General features: G+C 40.6%; 1 protein-coding gene across 1 annotated transcript; it reads right to left on the reverse strand.

Moving 5' to 3' along the window:
• Window positions 1-3,859: 3,859 nt before the first annotated feature.
• On the reverse strand, window positions 3,860-20,642 carry LOC142337501 (N-acetylglucosamine-6-phosphate deacetylase-like). The gene is made up of 5 exons (XM_075386777.1): window positions 20,189-20,642; window positions 14,672-14,989; window positions 14,074-14,319; window positions 7,242-7,485; window positions 3,860-4,137 (listed from the first exon to the last, which is right to left on the reverse strand). The coding sequence occupies exons 1-5, from the start codon at window positions 20,379-20,381 to the stop codon at window positions 3,936-3,938; spliced, it is 1,203 nt and encodes a 400-aa protein (XP_075242892.1). The 5' UTR covers window positions 20,382-20,642; the 3' UTR covers window positions 3,860-3,935.
• Window positions 20,643-20,953: the final 311 nt, after the last annotated feature.

Here is a 20,953-nt window from a genome sequence, read left to right on the forward strand (position 1 = left end):
CGGTAGCGGTAGCGGTAGCGGTAGCGGTAGCGGTAGCGGTAGCGGTAGCGGTAGCGGTAGCGGTAGCGGTAGCGGTAGCGGTAGCGGTAGCGGTAGCGGTAGCGGTAGCGGTAGCGGTAGCGGTAGCGGTAGCGGTAGCGGTAGCGGTAGCGGTAGCGGTAGCGGTAGCGGTAGCGGTAGCGGTAGCGGTAGCGGTAGCGGTAGCGGTAGCGGTAGCGGTAGCGGTAGCGGTAGCGGTAGCGGTAGCGGTAGCGGTAGCGGTAGCGGTAGCGGTAGCGGTAGCGGTAGCGGTAGCGGGAGCGGGAGCGGGAGCGGGAGCGGGAGCGGGAGCGGTAGCGGGAGCGGTAGCGGTAGCGGTAGCGGTAGCGGTAGCGGTAGCGGTAGCGGTAGCGGTAGCGGTAGCGGTAGCGGTAGCGGTAGCGGTAGCGGTAGCGGTAGCGGTAGCGGTAGCGGTAGCGGTAGCGGTAGCGGTAGCGGTAGCGGTAGCGGTAGCGGTAGCGGTAGCGGTAGCGGTAGCGGTAGTGGTAGCGGTAGCGGTAGCGGTAGCGGTAGCGGTAGCGGTAGCGGTAGCGGTAGCGGTAGCGGTAGCGGTAGCGGTAGCGGTAGCGGTAGCGGTAGCGGTAGCGGTAGCGGTAGCGGTAGCGGTAGCGGTAGCGGTAGCGGTAGCGGTAGCGGTAGCGGTAGCGGTAGCGGTAGCGGTAGCGGTAGCGGTAGCGGTAGCGGTAGCGGTAGCGGTAGCGGTAGCGGTAGCGGTAGCGGTAGCGGTAGCGGTAGCGGTAGCGGTAGCGGTAGCGGTAGCGGTAGCGGTAGCGGTAGCGGTAGCGGTAGCGGTAGCGGTAGCGGTAGCGGGAGCGGGAGCGGGAGCGGGAGCGGGAGCGGGAGCGGGAGCGGGAGCGGGAGCGGGAGCGGGAGCGGGAGCGGGAGCGGGAGCGGGAGCGGGAGCGGGAGCGGGAGCGGGAGCGGGAGCGGGAGCGGGAGCGGGAGCGGGAGCGGGAGCGGGAGCGGGAGCGGGAGCGGGAGCGGTAGCGGTAGCGGTAGCGGTAGCGGTAGCGGTAGCGGTAGCGGGAGCGGTAGCGGTAGCGGTAGCGGTAGCGGTAGCGGGAGCGGGAGCGGGAGCGGGAGCGGGAGCGGGAGCGGGAGCGGTAGCGGTAGCGGTAGCGGTAGCGGTAGCGGTAGCGGTAGCGGTAGCGGTAGCGGTAGCGGTAGCGGTAGCGGTAGCGGTAGCGGTAGCGGTAGCGGTAGCGGTAGCGGTAGCGGTAGCGGTAGCGGTAGCGGTAGCGGTAGCGGTAGCGGTAGCGGTAGCGGTAGCGGTAGCGGTAGCGGTAGCGGTAGCGGTAGCGGTAGCGGTAGCGGTAGCGGTAGCGGTAGCGGTAGCGGTAGCGGTAGCGGTAGCGGTAGCGGTAGCGGTAGCGGTAGCGGTAGCGGTAGCGGTAGCGGTAGCGGTAGCGGTAGCGGTAGCGGGAGCGGTAGCGGTAGCGGTAGCGGGAGCGGGAGCGGGAGCGGGAGCGGGAGCGGGAGCGGGAGCGGGAGCGGTAGCGGTAGCGGTAGCGGTAGCGGTAGCGGTAGCGGTAGCGGTAGCGGTAGCGGTAGCGGTAGCGGTAGCGGTAGCGGTAGCGGTAGCGGTAGCGGTAGCGGTAGCGGTAGCGGTAGCGGTAGCGGTAGCGGTAGCGGTAGCGGTAGCGGTAGCGGTAGCGGTAGCGGTAGCGGTAGCGGTAGCGGTAGCGGTAGCGGTAGCGGTAGCGGTAGCGGTAGCGGTAGCGGTAGCGGTAGCGGTAGCGGTAGCGGTAGCGGTAGCGGTAGCGGTAGCGGTAGCGGTAGCGGTAGCGGTAGCGGTAGCGGTAGCGGTAGCGGTAGCGGTAGCGGTAGCGGTAGCGGTAGCGGTAGCGGTAGCGGTAGCGGTAGCGGTAGCGGTAGCGGTAGCGGTAGCGGTAGCGGTAGCGGTAGCGGTAGCGGTAGCGGTAGCGGTAGCGGTAGCGGTAGCGGTAGCGGTAGCGGTAGCGGTAGCGGTAGCGGTAGCGGTAGCGGTAGCGGTAGCGGTAGCGGTAGCGGTAGCGGTAGCGGTAGCGGTAGCGGTAGCGGGAGCGGTAGCGGGAGCGGGAGCGGGAGCGGGAGCGGGAGCGGGAGCGGGAGCGGGAGCGGGAGCGGGAGCGGGAGCGGGAGCGGGAGCGGGAGCGGGAGCGGGAGCGGGAGCGGGAGCGGGAGCGGGAGCGGGAGCGGGAGCGGGAGCGGGAGCGGGAGCGGGAGCGGGAGCGGGAGCGGGAGCGGGAGCGGGAGCGGGAGCGGTAGCGGGAGCGGTAGCGGTAGCGGTAGCGGTAGCGGTAGCGGTAGCGGTAGCGGTAGCGGTAGCGGTAGCGGTAGCGGTAGCGGTAGCGGTAGCGGTAGCGGTAGCGGTAGCGGGAGCGGGAGCGGGAGCGGGAGCGGGAGCGGGAGCGGGAGCGGGAGCGGGAGCGGGAGCGGGAGCGGGAGCGGGAGCGGGAGCGGGAGCGGGAGCGGGAGCGGGAGCGGGAGCGGGAGCGGGAGCGGGAGCGGGAGCGGGAGCGGGAGCGGGAGCGGGAGCGGGAGCGGTAGCGGGAGCGGTAGCGGTAGCGGTAGCGGTAGCGGTAGCGGTAGCGGTAGCGGTAGCGGTAGCGGTAGCGGTAGCGGTAGCGGTAGCGGTAGCGGTAGCGGTAGCGGTAGCGGTAGCGGTAGCGGTAGCGGTAGCGGTAGCGGTAGCGGTAGCGGTAGCGGTAGCGATAGCAGTAGCAGCAGCAGCAGCAGCAGCGAAGTCTTTAGGGATATACCATGGATTTTCACCCTTTATGTCATTAGTGAGTAAGTTTTGAATGTTGGTTACAGTTCGTGCATAGGCAGAGTATCCTCCAGAAACATAGATTGGCTTCGTTGAACTTTTCGAAGAATTTCCAAAATTGCTATGTTATTCGTGCTTTTCTGTTTTCTTTCGTTGTGAAGTCGATATGTTTACTCAGAATGTTGTGCAGTGTTCCGTTTCGTGTCCAGAAGTTATCGTCGGTCCTTTTGAGTCTGGTACTTGTAGGCTTCGCTGCTGCTTCCTGCGAATCTTTTTGCCAGCGGCTTGAAAATTTATGTATCGCAATATAAATGTGTGGACAAGCTCGCAAAGGAATCTCGAAGTTTATTATGTCTGATTAGGGAGTGCCCTCTTTTCGGAGAGTGGAGGGCGTGTGCCCTCCAGCGCATTGAAATACCAAATTTGGTTGACCAACAAGATCGGAAGCCAAATCTTTGATCTAAGGAAATAGCGAATAGAAAAAGGGGTTAACGCGAATACCGAATGTTGAATTCAGTAGACCTTATGGACTCAAGAAGAGGGTGATAAACCTAATGTGGGAATTTGTTAATAAACGATTTTTCGATAAGAACGTCTGCACTTGGCAAACCTTTTGCGACTGCCATGTATGCAGAAATAAATGGACTCTATTTTAACATCTGACGACTGGGCATAAATCAGCCCTGCAGCAAACCCGCTGCGGATCCCCAACAACAACAACAATAATCGCGAACAGAATGAATTGCATAATTGACTTTGGTAAGGAAAAAGGACTGAAGAAGAGAATTCTCTCAACCATGCGGAACTATGTCAACAGAAACTTTTGCGACGTAGCATCTGCACATGGCAAGTTTGCTGCGACTGCCAAGGGTGCAGAAATGTGGACGATATTTTAAACAGTCTCATGGGAACTAGTCACCTCAGCATCCAGCTGAAAGCTCAATGCAACAACATGACACGTGATCTGTAACTGGGGGTGCAAAAGATCGGTTTTATTATAGGTCTTGCGCCTATTAGTTGGTATGTTTAGCACCGACTAAGATGGGGAGGCACATGGAAGCGATCCACGTTATGCTTTCTGAGTAGAGATTCTTTGTTTTTTTCAAAAAACCGTTTTTTTACCGTTAAATTACACTGCCATTTGTAATTACAAACTGCCATTTTTGAAAACAACGCGGCCTTTATAAATAACGATAACAGGCTGGAAATTTTCAGTCAATACAAGTAAATTCGCCGTTTTTCCCGGAGCTAGAGTCCCAATGTCCGTTTCTCCTAGCATATTAGCAACATTTTCAGATGCACATTTGATTGCTTCTGCAACAGTTAAGTCCGATGAATCCTTCAGAAATCTGAAACAAAACATTGACTTTTTTGAAAAAATTTCAGGCTCTTCCCCTTTAACAGGCACCCCACGAAAATGGTTCACAATTTTTGAATAACTGCGGTGATAGTAGTTGCTATAGCTGCTAGCCTCATTAAGGAGGGGGTGTGTATGATGAGGAGCTGATTGGTGTTTTGCAATCTATTAGTTTCCCCCGCTATTTTTTGATAGAAAGTAAGAAAAAGTTTTATTGTCATGGAACGGTACTTCATAAGAGATATTACGGGTGGGAGAGCGGGAATTTCATACCCACGAAGATGTGGAGCTGAAACAGGTCAGATTCTACTTTTGATTCCGCCACCTAACGTTATAGGGTTAACAAAACAACAGTTGAGTTCATCTTCGAAGCTGCTTGGTCGTTACGAAAAAACGAAGCAACGCTGAAAAGAAAGCTTGGTCGTTACGAAAGTTTTTGCTGAAAAGAAAAACGAATCATACTCGGACGCCCGGGTAACATACATAATATAACATACATACGCACGGGAAGTTTTGCTCTTCTGCGCAGCGCTATCATATGCCTCAGAGGGTGCCGTGATTCCAAACGGCCGACTGACATTGATAGTTCTTGCAGTCCCATTGTGCGGGAGGGGAGACATGATTCATAACAAATTAACTTATATGACGCAGCTCTAAAAGAGTTATGAGCACGTATTTTTGCGGTAAATTTACATACGATGATGTAATGTTTCATAGTGGGGGCTCACTGTTCCGTCCATTGGGTGGATCACACCCCCGTTTAAATAAAAAAAAACGAAGCAACGGAAATTTTGTCCTCTGCCATTGTTCATGAGGAACGGCTTAATTGTTTCTAATGTTTGTTTTTTTTGCTTGAATAACGTTTTGAACGAGACCCCCACTAGGCTTTTTGACTTCTGTAATTAACCATAGACACTGAACGTAACCATCGCATCAACAAAATTTTTTCTTTGCTTCAGACAAATACTTGAGCACAAGTGTTATACGTTCCTCCGCATTACGTATATATTTTCTCGTTTATTCATTGAAAGGCTTGGATGTTGCTATATATGCTGATATTGAAATTCACGTTTTCTCATTCGTTTAAAACTACAAATGAAGTTCAGTTCCAGTAAAGGCCAAGACAATACTTCATGCTTCCGACAAAAATTCATTGCTCTCAAATAAAGTTCGTAGCAATTATTTTAGTCCTGTTCGTCTTTTTGGTGGGTTTTGCTGTTGATTTATTCTTCGTCTGACCTTTTGATATTTTGAGTAATTTTCCAGTGAAGTGAAGTACCAGACAGCTTTGTACTCTGCATTTACTTCTGCACATGAGTTATAACTCATAGGAGCTACTGAGCAGACAAAATCAGTGTGGAGGGTCAGTTTTGACGATTTTTCAAACCCCTTTCTACCCCCTCACTTGACGCCATCTATAACCACACCATAGATACACTACACGAAAGCCAATTCGGATTCCGAAAACGAAGGTCAGCGAGTGTGCAACTTCTGTTGTTTCTCGACCGGATCTACGGCCACTATAAGCTAGACAGAGCAACTGGCTGTTTATATTTCGATTTTGTAAAAGCTTTCGACACTTCCCCACAATATTTTGTTACGCATTGGAGCAAAACTTCTCTCTACAATAAAATCATATTTGACAAATAAACAGCAATATGTTCGCATTGAAGATAGCAGATCGTCCTTGAAACCAGTAACAAGTGGTGTCCCACAGGAATCCATCCTGGCCCCCCTATTGTCCTTGCTTTTCATTAACGATCTCCCTGAATTACTAGATGAGGTCAGCAGTTAGGCTACGCAGATGATTTCAAGGCCTTTGTACTGAAGCAGGATCAGCTGGGCAACGTAGCATACAGGATCGAAAACTGGTTAACTTCAAACAAAATGCTGCCAAATATCAAGAAATCAACACAGTGAGGCAACCTGCAAGCTACTCTGATGAATAAACCCCTCGCCACAGTCATGAGTCAAGGCGACTTAGGAGTGATAGTGAACGGTAACCTCTCTTGGTACGAAAACTGGACCCGCCGGGCAAGCAAAGCGATGAATGCCGTTTCAGATCAAGCGAAGTCTCCTCCCAGAATTGCTCAATGTACACAAAACTATATGCTTACACCGGCTGCGTAGTGCCCATCGTAACCTATGCCTCTATGACATGGATGACAAACAAAGAAAACTATGAGCAGCTAGAAAGAGTCCAAAAGCAGGCTACTCGGTTGATTCTCGGGCCTAATAAAGGGTACTACGAGATATTAATAGATCGGAAAATCCTACCGCTCAGTCTCTGGATTGAAATGCACGCTGTGCTTCTGCTGCTAGCCATGCTCCAGAACATATGACATCGAGATCGGAAAGCCCTACAAAGTGCCTATGACGTCAGAAGACAGTTCCAAAGAGATGAGCTACCAATATCCCTAACCAGGCTGCAAAAGACCGATGACAACTTCTTCTTACGAATTAAGAGACTTTACAACTGCCTTATCCTCGCCTGTCCCAGCTTTTACGAAAAACTCGACAAACGGACTCTAGCTGACATTTATGTGAACGTCTTCAAAAGGAAGTACAATGAGAAAAACAAATGCACATGGAGACTATTATGCAGATGTGGAAACTGCAACGTCTTTGAAAAGCTACGACAACCTTACAACTCGGACCGCAAAAGGGGGAAACCACCTAGGGAACTTTACTGAAGTCTATTCTACTACTACTGCTCCCTATCTCGGCAACCCGGCCTTCTTGACTCCCACCCTCTCTCCTTTAGACTCACACTCTGCTCCTCCTCCCTTTATGCTAGGTTACCTGAGCCCACGCTGGCTATAACCGAAGCCAACCGATTGCCAGTCGTTGAAGAATAGCTTGCGCGACGTTAGTCGGTTACGTTTATTACAAATTTGTATATTATTTCAATCCCATTTTGAAAAATTAACCGTAATGCCTAAATAATAATAAATAAGTAACCGTAAGACAACAACTTCTTAACAATATTTTGTTCAGTGATGTTGTTGCCCCTGCTTGACTGATTAAGAAGTTGCGATTACCATAATTACGGAGCTTTAGTATCTGTGTTTGGTTGATATGGAAAAACTGTCTTACTGTAGACATTGAACCAAATTGGCAGTGCTCCCAGCTAATGTGTTTGTTCCATGTATAATCACGCGGTCTTCCATCACTTGTACCTTCTGCCCATTGGAAACATAGACTCCAGGCTCGAAACCAGCTGTACTAGAAGCATCTGTTACCAATATCATTCCTTTGGGGTTGATTTTGTAAGTGCTGCGTATTACGGGACTGCTGATATGAACTCCGTCAGTTATCACGCCGTAGTAGAGACGCTCATCTGAAATAGAACAAGTTTAAATTGTCATAATAACACATTGTTTGGATTAAATAAACTCTCTTCTGTCCATTTGATAGTCAAATGTTCTAGCCTTGTTTATGTATTAGAAGTTACACTGACTCAACTTATGAGTTCTTAAGCGTGCCAATTTTTCTAATAAAGAATTTTACATCTTTTGTGTTCTGACTGTGTTCCCAGTTATATTTTAAAAAAATAACGGTAGATTGGTTAGTAGTATGCTTATTTAGATAACATAGGGCTAGTGACAGAGTAGAAGACGATTGAGCTTGATTTCCTGGTGATTACTGCTCAGGCCAGTCGAGTCATTTAAAAACAGTCAACTCTACTGAAAAGGAGCCGTAAAATGTTCCCTTTCCGTTGAATCTTTCAGTTTCCCGCGGTCTGCTTTGCAAAAGCCTGCTATGTACATTTGCTTTTCGGCAACATTAGAGGGTTGCCATTCTCCAAGTCCAGCCTCATTTACAGATGATCGAAAGCGAACCTTTTTTGAGTAACAGAGACAACCACTGCTGATGATAATAAAGCCTTGTCTGTGAAAAATGTTTGTCAGAATGTTCTTCGTTTTTAAGATCTTCTAACAGCTCAAAAACTTATGCTCAAAACCTATCAAATGCCACCAAGTGTTACGATCAAATTGAAAATGCGAAATAGGAGAAACGTGATTGTTGCAGATCAGAAAACTTTGGACCCGCTAGTGTTAACTGTCATCGTAGATAGGGGGCTTCTGAAATGTAGGCTCTCAAACCGATAGCAACAGATTAGCGACAACCGCAAGCAACCTGCACCAACACTATGTACGTGATTCAGAGTACAGTCCGCTTTTGATTCCTAAACAAAGGTGCCAAAACAATTCCAATTGATTCCAAACAAAGGTTCATGTGGATAGCTAAACGGTTCGCACTGCTTTTTTCTAGCTTATGCTCGAACTCGGAATTAACCCACGTCAGATTTCCTCAGCTTAGCTTTCTCCTAGTCACCAAACGTAGGTATAATATTATCTTGATATATTATCTTGACAGATTAGCTTGACAGATAATCATATTTTTGGACAAATTCTATTGTGGGCAAACATTGTGATCTCCAAGAAGAGTGGAGTCTTTTGAGAAGTGTCGCCCAATGAGAGGGGACCTGCGTTTTTGTAAATATTGTCTCACCCAATGAGCGGGGAGAACATAAATAATTTTCAGAGTTCAATGAAGACTGAAACGAGAAGAATTCTGAAACTTAAGGAGAACAGTACTGATGTTATAGAGAGCGATTGAGAAGAATGAAGAATTCTTCAACCAAAAACACACTTATTTGAACCTTAAATGAGGAAAAACTTTTGATTCCGAATCAAAGTTTGATAACGAAGATTTGTATTAATTTACGATTCTAAATCTTGATATATATTTTTTATATATTCGAGCATACTTTTCTTTCCTTTTTGCGTATATTTGCAGACTTGTTCATTGAATTTGAAGCATGAAGATTTGATGCGGATTTTGCGATAGCTGATTTATCATTGGCCTTCGCTTGTTTTTCACAATTTTATTTGGGTGCTTTCTTTTTCTTCGCTCATATTTGAGGTCAGATTGGAGTGATCAAGTGAAATTGGAGTGGTGATTTTAATCACGCAAAATTATTGAAGAGAAAAAATGGGTGTTTTTAAGACGGGAAATGTCTCATGGCTTTTGAACAGGTTTTCGACGGCGAATTTTATTGTTCGTGCTGCAATTTGGCCGTTTTTTTTCAGTTTTTTGTTTTTGAACAGGTTTTCGTTTTTCTTCAGTTTCTTGCTTCAGAACAGGTTTTCGACAGCGAATTTTACTGTTCGTGCTGCAATTTGGCCGTTTTTTTAGTTTTTTGTTTGAATTTTTGTAAATGCTTATTTTGTAGTGTATTTGTTCTACTCTTGCAGACTTAGATTTTAAGTTAATCAAGATCTATCTATTGGTTTATAGGATCAAAGACGTTGGATGTTTTTATGAAATAAGTGAATTTTTAGGTTTTGCTCATTTTTGTATCTTTTTTGTTATCTATCATTTAATCTAATTAATGACAGATCATATGAGCTAGCTTGTTTTGAGTGGTCCTTGTAATTCCGGAACTTGGAATATCTTTTTCAAGGTCGCATTTTTAGGTTAAAAATTTGAAGTTTTAGTTACATGTTCAATGACATCGAGGCCGCTGAGGAGAGTAATGAAATTCTTTGCAAAGTTAGTGTTTGATGTCAATTCTGTTAAGTAAATGTTCATTTGACTTGTTTTTTAAAATTCTTGACTTATAACGCTAATTTTAACAGAATCTGAAAGATATATTTTTTATTATTTATAGCGGGCTAGAATTTAAATCAAAGGCTATAATTTAGGCACTCTCCTTTTTACGACCCGGAGAGGCGTTTTGGTGATCTATTTTTTAATCGGTGACTTCTCTTTTCACAGGATGGAAAGTCAAATGCTGCGCGTGGAAAAAAGTGTTGAGGTCAAGTTGCTAAACAAAAGTCAAAAGCTTTAGGTAAAAGTAGGTGCAAATAAATTTTTCAAGCCAGCGATATTTTATGATCTAGTGCCGTTTTTTCGAAGCTTTTTTCAACCAAAGTTGCCTCTCTTGATGAACGCTTTCTTGGCATTTTTGGTACATTTTTTCTAAATAAAATAATTGTGATCTTTCTTTGTTTGAGCTCAGTTGTTTGTGTTTTTAATGATCTAAGCATTTGATATTTATTTGTTAATGGGAATGGACTAAAAGATGTTTGATCAAATTTGTTTCATTTTCGTCTGTTTAAATTTTTTTTCTATTTCTTTTATTTTGAGCTCCTTGCAATAGTTGTTGGTTAGCATGCCTCTGTTGACTAGCATTGGGTGGGTCTCTAGTTGAACAGAAAAAAAATTACGGGGTTGTCTCGGAATAGTTGTTGCAACATGTAGCATTTTGAAGGGAGTTTTTTAATCTAAAAAATGTTTGGTTTCTCGGTTTTCTCAGTGTTTACCACTTTGTTGTTCTTTCTTTCAATTGGCAGTCGTTTATTGAGTTAAAATAATTTTGATTGCTTGTTTTTTGCCGATAGTTGTTACGGGGTCATAACTCAATAGTTTAATAGATTTTTAATTGAATTTCAAGATTTGGTTTTTCTATTTAATTAATTGCTCTCAAACGAAGTTCGTATCAATAATTATATTAGTCCTGTTGGTCTTTTTTATACGATTTTTCGCTTGACCAATTTTTCATCTGAACCATTTGACTTTTCGTCCTTAAAAACTGGATAAACAGGTAGCGCCCAGTGGGCATTGAGTTTCAATAGAGGCCCTTAGCCGTGTTTAGTAGTCCTTCAAGTGCTTAGTGAGATGAAGCTGCCGGGAAGGCCGTAGTTTATGGTTAAAAGGTCGTTTTTAGGAGTTTTTGAACCCAAAATGTTGCAATTTTTGTGGTTTTTTCTACATTTTTTTGAATTATTGTTGGACCAGTCTAAAATTGAGGCTGGTTAAAGTTAATAAAGGTCTTTTGCAAGACATGAGTACTTTTTTGACCATTTTAGAGCTATATGTTTTGATAATGCAAACAAATACACGCAAAATTATACTCATTTTCAATTCTTTTGAAAATTTTTGTCGTTTTAAGTTTTTCAGCCCTAAGGGTCAAGGAAACTCCTCTAATAGAATACTGAACAGTTTCTATTGGTAATCGAATTGTTGTCAACATTTTAACATCACGAAATTTAGCATTTTTTGGACAAAATTTGCAATTTTTTCAAACTTTTTTTGACATTTATAGTAATTATTCAAGTTTTTCTAGACACAGGAGCAAGAAAACCTCCTTAAAGCTTTGATAATAAGTAACTGAAAAATTTTTATTGGCCATGGAATAGTTTTCAACATTTTAATATCACAAATTTTAACAATTTTTTTGATAAAACTTGCAATTTTTTTCATGTTTTTTGAAATTTTTTGTCATTTTTTTAGATTTCTGCAATCTGAAGAGCAAAGGAACCTCCTCTAGGGTGGTTTGTTGATAGGTTACTGTATAGTTTCTAGAAGTACTGGAATTAAGCAATTCTTAAAAAATATTTGCATTTTTTTCAAGTTTTTGTCATTTTTGAGGTTTCTCCAGCCTCAAGAGCCAAGCATTCTTTTTTAGGAATTGATTATAGGTTACAGTATAGTTTCTAAGGTCAGGGATTGGTTTTAGAGATTTTTTAGAGACATTTTTTAACAAAACTTCCATTTTTTAAACTTTTTTTTGTCATTTTCGGGTTTTCTCCAGCCTCAAGAGCCAAGGAACCTTTTCTAGGGTTTCCTATTGGGTTACTATATAATTTCTAGAGATAAGAGATTGTTTTGTTTTTCAGGATTTTAGCATCACGAATTTAAGCATTTTTGACAAAACTTGCAGTTTTCTCAATTTTGAAATTTTGTTGTCATTATTCAGGTTTTTAAGCCTCAGGTGTCAAAAAACCTCCTTACGGATTTGATAATAAAGTACTGAAAATTTTTTCTTGGCCATGGAATAGTTTTCAAATTTTTTATATCAGAAACTTTAGCACTTTGGTAAAAACTTCCAAATTTTTTCAAGTTTATTTGAAAGTTTTTTTTGTCATTTTTCAAGTTTCTCTAGCCTTAAGAGCCAAGGAACCTCCTCTAGGGTTTGATAATTGGCGGCTGCATAGTTTCTAGTTGTAATGGAATGTTTTTAGGATTTTAATAACACGAATTTAGGTGATTCTTTTGAACTATTGTTTGATTTTTTTTTCTCGGCTAGTTTCACTCTTCTCTCATTCTGCTAAGTATTTTTAGACAGCAGTTGAGTAGCAAAGCAATTCAAAATGAACAGAGTCAGTATTAAAAAACAAAATCAGAAATAGAAAATAGAAGCGGGATAAACCCATAAACCACCATTTTAGATGCCCTTTACTCGATTTTTTTCTTATTAGTCTAAGTTATCATCTCTAATGCTTATTGATATTGATACTAATTCTTTTATTTTCTCACAATGAAACAGAATTTTGTTCAACTACAAAATGACAACAAAATACTTCTCAATTTAAAAATGTTTTTCTACAAAAATCATTTTTTTTTCTCTTCAATCCCAATCGTGGTTATGGGGAATCAACGGCGGCTAGTTTCCGGCAATCTGCTGGGTATGTTTTAAGGCTTGAAATAGAGACACTGGAGAGTCTCTTGAGATAATGAAATGGTTCTGAAGATTTTAATATCACTAATTTTAGCAAGATTTTGTTAAAATTGGCAATTTAAAATTTTTGAATGTTTTTGTCCTTTTTCTGAGTTTAACGATCATCACTCGCCAACGAAGCTTTTTAAGTCTTTCAGATGGGTTACATCACAGAAATCCAGTGATAAAAATGTTTTTGAACATTTTGTTCACTGCGAAATGTGGAAGCTTTTCTTTTGAATTTTGAACTTTGTTTTTTTTATGATTTAATTACTAACAAGGCTAGAAAACAAGAAGTGGCAGAGTCGAATTTCATCATGGATTATATTCCTAGTGCTCTCTCTCTCTCTCTCTCTCTCTCTCTCTCTCTGTGTGTGTGTGTGTGTGTGTGTGTGTGTGTGTGTGTTGGTTTGGGTTTCTTTCCCTCTCTTTCTCGTTCACGTTTTATCTCTCACACTCTCTCTTCTTAACTCTTTTGTTGATGCCGCACTTCAGCTGCTGTTATGTGGCGTGATATAATCTATTACCCTCACCTCACGCCAATTCATTTAAGCGATAGCTAGCCTCACTAAACCGTGAATAGCTACTGACGAAGGAAACCGCTCCCCGGTTGTTTGAGAGCAGTTCGCCCGACGTTAGTTGGTTATGTTTTATTTTTCGCTCTAATATTGTTTCAAAATTAGAGCCATAAACGAGTAGAGGCGCATTTTGTTTATTTAGTAGTTGGTGGCTTGGATTTAACTGGATATCTTTTCGAGTCGGGTCCAGAGTCTTCCGGTTATGTTTTAAATTTCGTTTTACTTTTATTATTGTTTCAAATAAATTACCATTTTCGTTCGATTTCTGACTTCCTTACTCACTGTTTCAACTGTATGGAATTTACGATTGGTTCAACGTATTTACTCAAATACATTCAAAGTCAAAAGGCTTGAATGTCAAAATTGAATATTTATTGAGCGATTTCATTGTATGGGAACTAGAAAGCTGTTGATAAATTTTCCACGTGCAAAATCATTTTAATTGCAATATTTTTTACAATATTTGACTGCAAATATAAAACGAAGTAGATGCGAAGTTTATAAAAAGTTTCATTTTTCTGTTGTTTTCCAGACTTAAATGCAATTCATAAAGCGGTGGATACAGGGTTATCTTCGTTAAGCGCTTGATGCTTGTTGACTTTTAATTATCAGAGCCTACAGGCCAACGCCAAGTACGCTAGATATGCACTGCCAGTGATTCGCCTAGATATATTAGTGAGCCATCTTTTAAAGGACTGCAGACTTCCGCATTGTTTTTTCACACGCGCGTTCTGTCGCCGTCTAATATTTCGCCCATTGGTTTCTAAATTAATTTTACTGCAAGGAAGTGCGAGCGTGGCGAACTGGAAATGAATTCATGCAAAATGGTTCGGTAAGTAACCTGAACTGATGGTTCCTATGATTCCTGGCTCGCGGTGATGCATGACGCGCATGCAGCTGTACAGATGGGTGATTGAGTTAGCTCCTTGCTTGATGGCTTCCATTGCCTCCTCATAAGTGCAATCACTGTGACCAATGCTGACTGTAATACCTTTCTTAACCAATTTCGGAATGACGTCATTTGTTGAGGAAACCCTCTCTGGTGCAAGGGTGACCATCTTGACATGTTTCATTGAGCCGTATAGTTCTAAAACAAAATTATGGCCTCTTATTATCCATTTTATGATTAAATGATGAACCCCATTATGGCATATATAGCCCTATAACTATAATGAATGAGTTCTAGCTTAGTTCAAAAACGGTTTCGTCCTTCCTCAACCCCGCCCCACATGTGAAATTTTTTTCGATATCAGTGTACAAACTTGTTATTAAGGTAGGAAGAAAATATCAATAATAGAGATGGATTTTTTGCTCTACCCTCCTCAAAACACAAAATTGCGTTCCCATATAACTTTTTTTGAATAAAATCGTTTTGTACTAAACCAGTGAGCTCTATAGGGTTACTTTCTATTATGTGAAAATTAGTTTTACTTTCGAACCTGTGAATGCTTCTACTGTTGTGGCTGACCGAAGCAACTGTTTTCTATGCGCACCCGAAAACTTGTCAGACAAAAATGGACCCTCATAGTGGAACCCAATCACACCCTCTATAGCCCCTAGAGGAACATTGCTGAGTAATCCGTCTAGCAGCTCGTATGTATGTGCGTCACTAGTGATGATAGTTGGACAGAAAGAAGTGACTCCGTATTGTAGCAAGTGTTCTCTTACTCTAGATATCTTGTCCAGGTAAGTGTCTGGATCTGATAGGTCACTGAAGTCTAATCCAATTGAGCCATTGATTTGCGTCTCTATCAGACCTGAAATAAGCCTACTCTGATTCCAAATTTTCAGTGAGGTCCTATTTAACGCTGGGTCCGATTTGTCAAAATATTTAATCTCAATGGGGTTTCTTATGTCATGTTCTGAATTTTCAAATTTTAATTTCTTAACAAAATATCTTGAAAAATACTCCTGTTCTGGCTCCCCAATTTTTCCCATCAGTCATTTAACTCTCACTTTTTGAGGTCCCCACTCATTAGGAGAGACATCCAGTAACACATATATGTTGATACGCTTATTGGGTGGCACATCTTACAAAGGAAAAACACATCTAATTGGGTTTCCAGAAATTGCGTAAACAGATTAACAAGGGGCTCAATTTTTAGGCAACGAATCGGAGAATGAATTTCTTTTTCCCATGTCCTCTTTTCTGTACAAGTTTCTGTAACAATTGAAAAAATTTGAAAAAATTTTTTCAACTTGGAGTCTTCAGTTAAACAGTAATCTTTGTGGTCGATGAAACTCATTCAAATTTTTTCTTTTGTCACTGCTAATTATAGTGTGTTAAAATATTGTTAATTGATTTTTTTTATTTTATTTCATTCTAAGCTGTGAAAGCCTAAGTAAGAAAAATATTTTTAGTTACAAGTTGACGATTTTATGGATCCGTTTTTGCGAACCGATGAAAGTCGTGTTCTCAAATTGATGTTGAGTTCATTTAGTCACGACAAGATTTTTGGACTAATTCAATCCAATATTGTTGGCCTGGTATTTAGAAACTTGGGCCAACCTTTTTTTTTAGTTTTGCTAATCGGTTTCTGTATTGGTCGTGTAGCAGGGTACATCTGTTTTTGATGAGGTCTTTGAGATTCGCCTCATTTTCTGTCAATGCGTAATAATTGTTGTCCTCCTTAATTAAGCTTTGAAGTCAAAATATCACGTCTTCAATTGCTCATTTCCATCTCCAACGCATTTTAGACCGTGCATTTTTTTTACCTTGAGATCCTCACTGCACTTATTGCAGATTCAAGATAGATTTTTTGTTTTTAGAAAAAAGCCAGGCCGCAATGTTGTTTCTTTGGCAATTGTTCTTGCTCGGTGGCAAAGTTTTTGTCCTCGACAGCAACCTGGTTTATGATCTAATCGGAATTTTTAAGCTATTTTGTCTAACTTGCTTCATTTCTTCATGTACAATAGCATCACTTTGTCTCTTCAATTTCTCCTGTGAATTGAATTAACTTTGTCACTTCTTTGATTCAAAAAAGATGAAATTTGGATTCAAAGTTTTATGTTAAATCGAGAGAAAGAAATATACTTAGGGTCGGTGTCATCAATGTTAGCCGAAAGGAATGTTGGACGAATGGAGTATTGGCCGAAAAAGAAACATTAATCAATCAGATTTGAGAATGCACAAAGGCTATTGCGAGAAAACATGTCCGTTCATAATATTTTGTTCGGTTGTGATAGATTCATATCCAGTCCACAGGCCCCTGAAGCATGGCCAAATAAGCTAATTGTTCTGACCGCCCTTGTGGGGGGAGGAACTATATACTCTAATGGATTTTTTTGTTCAGACAAATTTTGGCCGATCGATGAATTTATCGTACAGAAATGTGATTGGTATCAATAAAAAGCTCGTCCAGCGTAGAATTCGAAATTAAAAAGATTTTTTTGAATTGCGTATTTTTCGAGGAGTTATCGATGTTTAAAGTTTTCTGTAAACACGGCATATTTGGCATGATTTTGTTCACTTTAGCGTAATTTTTCTTCAAATTAAGAGTTTTCGAAAAAAATCAATTCAAAATTACATTTCACGCTTCAAAATGAAACGATTTTGTGTTGCCAATAGAGATGTGTTGGCAATGAAAGGCGATAAAAGAGGTAGTTATGGTCTCATAGCGAAGTTTACTATAAAAATTCTAATTCAATTTGAGGACTATTTTTTTAGAAAACTTTTCATATTTTATTTTGTTTTTTAGTCGCTTATAGAATAGTCACTTTTACTATCGAGGTTGCGTTTATTACAAACCTCATTCACAATCAAATGATGCCCAATGAACGAAAAATTTGTTTTCAAGGAATCGCTCGACATTTTTTGGCTTCTGAGTTTTCGTAATTTTTAATGAAATTTTGAATTTCATTTTGAGATTTTATTGATTTTTTGGAGTCCTCTGGCTTATACTAGTTGACAAATGGTGCAATAGGCTTCCTTATGAGCATTAGGTGAAACAATCTAATACTTTGAGGGGATAGCTAACGGCTGTTAAGGCTTTAAAATTTATTAAAATGACAGGATCCCCAGCTTTTCTGCTGCAACCAAAGTTAATCTGGTTAGCTGTTATATCTGCTATTTGTTTAATGACTTCAATGCCACGAGTTTTCATAATTTCTAAAAAAATTTTGGATACATTTTTTAAAATCTTGGTTCCTTTTCAAATAATACCAAATTACCCAAATATTTAAGATTCCCATTGGCTTACAGAAGACGTTCAGTGGATCATAGATAAAGTTTTCAGAGCAAAGCTCAGGTTTAAACGGCTTCGACATTTTCGTTTTTCTACTGAGTTTTTGATTTTTGCACGAATTTGTTGCTTTCATATTTGAGACTTATTGTGATGTCCTATGGATGACTTGTGAATGACTTCCAACCGAGGCATAATTTAGCGTTTTTTTACTTCCGTTGAAAGCTATTGAATTTAATGGCGTTGGTATTTCTGGTTTTCTCAGAAATTTCGTGGTTTTATTATATTTGTCCATATTTGTTGATTTTCGAAATCATATTGTTAAAAAAAGAAGAACTTAATTTCTGTTAAAAAATTTAATTGAAAAAAAGGTTTAGTGAAAAATTCCATTTTTAATGGCTTCTACACTTCTTGCTTTGCTGTTTTTGAATTTTCCTGTTTTTGCCTAATTTTTTAAATGTCTTATGTAGCCCTAAAATGCCGACCGTTCTCATAAGCTTCTAATTAAGGATTGACTGAATCGTTTTACTCAATGCAGTCAGTGTATAGCGAATAGTCTTAAAGTTTATGATTTAAATCCTCTTCAAAGATTTTTAATCTTTTCATTTTTTTGTTCTGTTCGTCAACTTGTAGCTTATTCTCATCATAAGAGGTCCCATCCGATTCCTTCTAATTCAAAAATTAACGTATCTATTGATATTATGTTGTAACTGATGTTTTGCTTGCTAGACAAAATGCGTTTTTATAAAAATTTTGTGAGCAGTCAATATTTGGGTTTCTTTTTCTCTTATTTTAGCACATTGGCGTAATTTTAGATCCCAATACTTTTCAAATGTGGCCCAAGTGAAATTATTTAATCGTTCAGTATAGTTTTAGCTGAATGAGTATAAATAACAATTGAACTAAAAATACTTAATGTTCATATAATAGCTAATGGTTTTAATGGCTTCAATAATATGTGTTTTCGCAAATTTTTTATGTTTATTTTTTCTGCATCTGTTGTCCGTTTATATGGCTTAGCCTAATCAAAGACAGGTCACTAGTGCTTTTAAATTTAGATATCGAATTTTTGCCGTTAAGTTTTTGTTTTTGCTTTGTTGTTTTTCTCGTAGCCTTTTTAGTGGCAGCTCTTGTGAGCGCTGTAACGAGGCATGGTATGCAATTCAATTAGTAGTTTGGTTGTGTGACGATTTTTTAAATTTCTATGACGATTGGTTGTGTGACGATTTTTTAAAACGTCTATTTTTGATTATCTCTTCAACTATTAAGTAAAAATGTAGATGAGCTCGGGTCGGAACATCTTGTGCGAACGCACATTAACGAGCATCCTTGTTTCATTTCTAAACGAGTTAGGTAATTGCGCGTCCTACTTTTGTTTGCTTACAACAATTCGCTGCAATTAATTCCTCTAGTTTTCCTACTTTTGAGTTCTCCGACCAATTTTTATGTATGCTGATATTTCGGAGACCTCATGGTCATTTTGGTACAGCTCAATTGATTCGTAACAAATATCAAGACTTTATAAGTTGGGAAACTTGATAGAACAAAACTAAATAAAATTTAACGCTGAAACTGTTTGTTTTTTGTTGCATTTCTTCATTTGCACTCCGTCATCTATTTGATCTGTTACTGCAGCTTCCTATGATGTCTGGCAACTTTTGTGCAGCAATTGGTTGACTGTTTTCTAGTTTGTTATATGAGTGCACTATTTCTTTCAAAATAAATTGAAAAGAAGCCCAAATCCTTGCTGGTATTCAAAATGGTATATGGGCTACTGTTTTTGACTTGGAAAGAACCAGTGATTGGTGAACCATTCTTCAATAATTTTGCTGATTTTCAAAGATTTAAAAGGCAGTTTTTTTTGAGCAGTTGAGTTTGATTCAAACACTCAAAATATCATTCTTGAAGTGTGAGCATGAAGGCTATTGCCCGGGTCTGTAATGCATGATTAGTTCATTTAGTTCTTTTTGTGAACGAATTTCAGTGATACATTGTTGTTTTAACTGATTTACTTTTGCAAATAGTTTCGCTCATCGGATTGAAAGTTAAAGGATGACAATTTTTTTTCCAAAGGTCAACTTTGTTTGGTCAATTTTTTTTGTTGTTGGAGGTTCGTCAGACGTCAACTGGTTGTTAATTTTGATAGATGTTTTGCGTGGAAGATTTACCATTCATTGATTACCGACAGCAAAATTGATGAAAAATTGAGCAAAAATAGCGGAAATTGGGAACACAAAACAAAGGAAATTTGTCTAATGTTCACGAAACTGAATTATGTGAACATTCGAAAAAAAAATGAATTTGAAAGAATCCTTTTATTTTGATATTCTACGCTTGACGGGCGTTCTAATGATTCGCTATCAACTCGCTGCGATGAATATATCGATCGGCCAAAATTTTCTAATTGAAAAACCAGTTGAGCATATAGCCCCCCCCCCCCCCCCCACGACGGTGGGGTTGCAACTAGATGTTACTGAAAGACAAAAATGTCCCGGATGCAATTTCCTACTTAATTGAATTCATTTAAACCGTCTACTAATCTATAATACTTTCGCTCTCTAGAATTGTAGCTCGAACAAAATGATATTTAACTCCTCAAACTGGTGAGGTTATCCAATGGTCATTTCACGCGCTTTTGATTTGGAACACCTTAATTTGACCTGTTGTTAAAAAAAAATGGGACGCTTGCTTTTCTTGGCTGTCGCAAAATAGCAATATAATAATTATTTAAAATTTTGAGCGTAATTCTCAACACTTAAAAAATGTCTATCTTGCCTGGAGCCAAATATAACCCATTGCAATCAATAGTTGTTGTTGGTGCCTGCTTATCATTGTAGAAAACTTCTTGTTTGTCAACAATTCGGTCCCCTCGGATCCACAAGTCATCTTCAATCGTCTTGCCATTGATGCATAACTTACAGTTTGTAAATCGAGTAATTGGTTGCTCAATGTTTTCTGTACTGGACATCTTGACTATCGTTTTCCGCTAAATATTTATAGATTGAACATTAAATAGTCGCTGAAATTAAATAATCAATTTACGTTTAAAAAATAGTGTATTATTAGAGCTGTTTGTGCAACTAATCTTGAGGTCAACGAAATTTCGTTAATTTCTTTAATTTATACTACATAAATTCTTGGTTCTTTTCAATTTCTGTAACAAGGCTTGCTTGAATTGATTGATTAATGAATGAAAAAGTAAATTGTTAGTTAATGTCTGATGTGCCACGCATATTGTAAACAGTGCTCTGTTTGGTCAGCGCAGATGCTTATCTATTATCGAAAGCTTCGCAGTCGTAACCTTTTGTTACCTGAGCTGTGATAAATTACAGTAAACTCAAACAGTACAGCACCTGTAATCCTCGTTTTGTGTGAAACCATGTTGAAACAAGCGGTGATAATCCCGGAATTGTTCAATATTGTTTCAGATCCAAACATTAAGAATAAATGTAGAATTATTAAGTCAGAAGACAAACGGTCAATTGTATGGTTAAATGGTCAGATTTCATGAAATTTTCACGCTTTGGTATACGTTTAGGT

Source organism: Convolutriloba macropyga, chromosome 4 (genome assembly GCF_964194025.1).
Source record: "Convolutriloba macropyga chromosome 4, txConMacr16.3, whole genome shotgun sequence".
Lineage (NCBI taxonomy): Eukaryota > Metazoa > Xenacoelomorpha > Acoela > Convolutidae > Convolutriloba > Convolutriloba macropyga.

Bases quoted from the DNA above. Each gene is read 5' to 3' on its own strand.
- LOC142337501 (XM_075386777.1), bottom strand. From the start codon at position 20,381: ATGTCCAGTACAGAAAACATTGAGCAACCAATTACTCGATTTACAAAC. The intron at 14,990-20,188 runs GCAAGATAGACA...GGCTTATTTCAG, and splicing joins TGGGTTATATTTGGCTCCAG to GTCTGATAGAGACGCAAATC. The intron at 7,486-14,073 runs GTTACTTACCGA...GTTCTATTTCAG, and splicing joins CATAGGAACCATCAGTTCAG to ATGAGCGTCTCTACTACGGC.